Raw genomic sequence first — 3,902 nt, 5'->3', positions numbered from 1 at the left:
CAGCCCGCCCGACACTGATGGGGCAGAGGGAGAGGCCGACCCCGAGCGGGAACCTGTGCGGGATGTGGGGACCGAGGCGCCTCAAAAAGCCAAGGTGGGGGGGAGGGGGGAGGCTGTGTGGGGGTCCTCACTCCTGGCAGCCACCAGCAGGGTCACTCCCTGCCCCACAGAGGTGTGCAGTGGTGGGGGACAGACCCCTCTTGGAGCTGGCTGGGGGGGTCAGACCCCTCTCAGAGCAGAACAGAGGGGGAGTCAGACCCCTCTTTGAGGAACATGGTGGGTTTAGACTCCTCTCAGAGCAGCACGGGGGGTTCAGACCCCTCAGAGCAGTGTGATGGGGTCACACAGACTCCTTGGAGCAGCTTTGGGGGTCAGACCCCTCTCAGAGCGGCATGTTGGGGTCCAAGACCCCCATAGCCCCTTGCAGAAAGGTCACCTCAGCACTGGCTCTGGTCCCTTTTTTGGGTCTTACCCTTTGGAGGCATTAGGAAAAAGTCAGCGTGCCGGTACAGGGGACAGTGGCTTTGGCAGTGCCGGTGGCATCTCCCAGCCATGGCTGAAATGCCAGGGTGTCCGTGTGGGCTTCTGGCAGAGGTCTGTTCTGAAGGAAGGAGGAAGGAGGGGACACCAGAGCCACCCCAGGGATGCTCCCAGCTCCTCCAGCTGTCCCTTCTCTGCTGCCGTTGGCTCTGTCATGACGCAGAAGTCACCGCTCGGCGTGCCGCGCCGTGCCGGTTCAGTCCACCTGACGGCATGGCTACCGAGCGGCAAATCTGAGCCTAATCTGGGTGTCTCCTGCGGGCTCCCACTTGGTCCCCGGGGACAACCCGTCCCCAGAAAACCCCTTGCAGCTCATTTACTGTGCACTCGTGGAGCCTGGTAGAAGATTGCCCACGTGGCAGTCGTGGAGAGGTCGTTGTAATAAATCGCTATTATCTCACCCAAAATTTCCAGCGAGGTGGGGAGGCGGCAGCAGAGCCCGGTGGTGTATGGGACCTCCCCTGGGAAGATGAGGCCCTCTCTATCAGCCTCAGGGGGTCCCTGGGGACTGGAGGGAGAGATGCTGCTGGGTCTGTCTGGAGGGATACTCTTGGTTATGGGGTGAAGGCTGGGTGCTGGAGGGGGTGGGAAGCCAGGGCTGCTCTCTCACCCATGGGTGATTCCCTGTCCCCTGTGCCGGGCCACCCACGGCGCCGCAGGAGCTGGAGCTGATGGAAAACATCTTGACAAGCAAGCAGGACGAGAGCTGGGAGCAGCGGGGGCCCCGGGCCTCCTTCGCCCGCCAGGAACGGAGCCGCCTGCTCTGGGAGGACGTCAGCGTCATGGAGGAGGATGCCACCAAAGTCACCGCCCTGAAGCTGAGGCTGGATGAGTCCCAAAAAGTGCTGCTCAAGGAGAGGGAGTGAGTGCTCAGGGTGTCATCCTCGTGGGGTGCCAGCCCAGCCCAGTCCCCACCAGGAGGGGGTGTCCCATGGAGTCCTGCCAGATTGTCACCAGCGTTGCCTTTCCCCAGGGACAAGCTGGCGCTCAGCAAGAGCATCGAGAAGCTGGAGGGCGAGCTCAGCCAGTGGAAGATCAAGTATGAGGAGCTCAACAAGAATAAGCAGGAGGTGATGAAGCAGGTAAGTGAGGTGCCCCAGGAGGTGGCCTGTCCCCTAGTGGGTGGCATGTCCTGGTGGGTAGACATGGTGACCCACAGACACACCCCCCAACTCCAGGGTGCTCAAGGGTCTTAATTAGTTATATTAAGCCAGTTGGTCTGTCTACAGAGGTTGGGTGCAGGCAGGGCTCAGGTGGTGCAGGGTGGGTGCTCACTGCCCACCTTGCATACTGTGTCCCACCCTGCAGCTCAACATCTTGAAGGAGATCCACCAGGATGAGCTGGGGCGCATCTCCGAGGACCTGGAGGATGAGCTGGGCGCTCGCTCCAGCATGGACAAGAAGCTGGCTGAGCTCCGCGCAGAGGTGAGGCCAAACCCAAATGCTGGGGGCCAAGGGAATAGCGAGGGGAGTCCCTGCTCCCTCCCGGCCACCGTATGTCCCTATCCCAGATGGAGCGGCTGCAGGCGGAGAACGCAGCTGAGTGGGGCCGGAGGGAGCGGCTGGAGACGGAGAAGCTCAACCTGGAACGGGAGAACAAGAAGCTGCGGGCACAGATAGAGGACCTGGAGGAGGTGCTGGCTCGCAAGCGGCGCCAGACGGCCAGTGCCCTGGACACCGACCTCAAAACCATCCAGGCCGAGCTCTTCGAGAAGAACAAGGTGCTGCCATAGGGATGGTTCTGTCCCCTGCCACCCCCTCCCTGGGTAACCCTGTCACTTCAGTGGTGGCTCAGCACTCCCCAGGACCAACTCAAGCCCAGACTGCCACCGCCCTTCATCTAGGGGATGGTGGTGACCCTGTCCTTGCTCCATCAGCTCCTCCATCATGGGGTGGGGTGGTGGGAGAGGTCCCTGGGGAGGGCGAAGGGAGCAGCTCTTTAACTGCTCTTGGGAGTGGCTCTCATGGGAGCCACTCATGGGAGTGGCTCTCACCCACTCAGCCCCCCACCCCATGTCCACTGCAGGAGCTGGCCGACCTGAAACACATCCACGCCAAGCTGAAAAAGCAGTACCAGGAGAAGATGGCTGAGCTTGCCCACGCCAACCGCCGCGTGGAGCAGCATGAGGGCGAGGTGAAGAAGCTGCGCCTGAGGGTGGAGGAGCTGAAGAAGGAGCTGGCCCAAGCTGAGGACGAGGTGGGGAAGCTTGTGCTGGTGGAGAGGGTTGGGGTGGGCAGCTCTGCTCCCTCTGCGGCTGCCGACAGCCCCATCCCATCCCGTCCCGCAGCTGGATGAGGCCCACAACCAGACACGAAAGCTGCAACGGTCGCTGGACGAGCAGACGGAGCAGAGTGAGAGCTTCCAGGTGCAGCTGGAGCATCTGCAGTCCCGGTGAGCAGGGGACCTGGGGGACCGCAGTGGGGACCAAGCAAGGACCCAAGGGTGGGATGACATTCTCCTTGCCACCATTCCTCAACCAGCATCTCGCCAGTTGAACCCTGGGCTAAGTGTGGCCAAAGTGCCTCCAACATCCTTGGAGGGTGTGCAGCCATCCTCAGAGCAGCCTTCACCCTGCTGCAAGCTGAGTGGTATTCACCTCCCAGTTAAACGAGCACAAGGCTGCCTACAGACCAGTACAGCCCGGTTTCATGTCACTTGGGGGAGGCAGGAGGTGGGTTTTATTGCCCTTAAAAACTTTCCCGGGCCTTGCTTTGCCTCTCCAGCAGTTAAAAGAGCTGAAATGGCCATGAGAGATCGATGCCGCATCTCCAAGAGGTGCTGGGCGGGTTGTTTTTATAATCTTCCTTTATTTTATTGGGACATCTTCATTAAATCATGGAGGAATAATGGAGGCTTCGTCTTCCCCCCTGCCTCCAGCCTCCCTGCGTGCTCACCCTTAAATAATTCATACTTTCCAGTAAAACGCAGCAAACTGGTCAGATCCAAGTGGGTCCTGGGCCTTTTGATTTCAAATTTGCTTCATAAATTTTCATTTATGAATTTTTAATGTGAGGGCAAGTAAGGAACTAAAAGCACCGCAAGCTCCTGGGAATGGAGACTCTTGGGGGATATTTTAGGGGGGGAGCCCCGTTTTAGGGGGACGACTCCTCCCCGCACTGCACTTTCAGATGGGTCTGAGATGTCTGGCGTGGCAGTGTCTGGCCCCGGAGGGGCTTAGCTGGTGCCCCACTTGTGGCGAGCATTATCCGAGGTTCCTCAGCCCCACGCCGGAGGGTCGGCCCCGGGCTGGGGGTGCTGATCCTGCACCCAGACCTTAGTGGGAGCCACAGAAATGGGGTCCCCCCGGGGTGCAGCCATACTGTAGGGGTGCAGGGGGGACAGGCTCCGCTTTGGAGGTCCC

General features: G+C 60.4%; 1 protein-coding gene across 1 annotated transcript in view; it reads left to right on the top strand.

The window, feature by feature from the left end:
- The window catches only part of CCDC102A (coiled-coil domain containing 102A), an 11,968-nt gene that overhangs the window by 7,804 nt on the left and 262 nt on the right, over nt 1-3,902 (top strand). The window contains exons 2-8 of the mRNA XM_009894497.1: nt 4-94; nt 1,200-1,402; nt 1,514-1,622; nt 1,849-1,965; nt 2,052-2,261; nt 2,567-2,737; nt 2,829-2,932. Of these exons, the coding sequence (XP_009892799.1) occupies nt 4-94; nt 1,200-1,402; nt 1,514-1,622; nt 1,849-1,965; nt 2,052-2,261; nt 2,567-2,737; nt 2,829-2,932 (1,005 nt within the window). The remainder of the gene's footprint in view (nt 1-3; nt 95-1,199; nt 1,403-1,513; nt 1,623-1,848; nt 1,966-2,051; nt 2,262-2,566; nt 2,738-2,828; nt 2,933-3,902) is intronic.

This window comes from Charadrius vociferus, unplaced genomic scaffold (assembly GCF_000708025.1).
Source record: "Charadrius vociferus isolate BGI_N301 unplaced genomic scaffold, ASM70802v2 scaffold621, whole genome shotgun sequence".
NCBI classification, from domain to species: Eukaryota; Metazoa; Chordata; class Aves; order Charadriiformes; family Charadriidae; genus Charadrius; species Charadrius vociferus.
The sequence above is the reverse complement of the archived record's forward strand: the minus strand, read 5'-3'. Positions and strand labels throughout refer to the sequence as shown.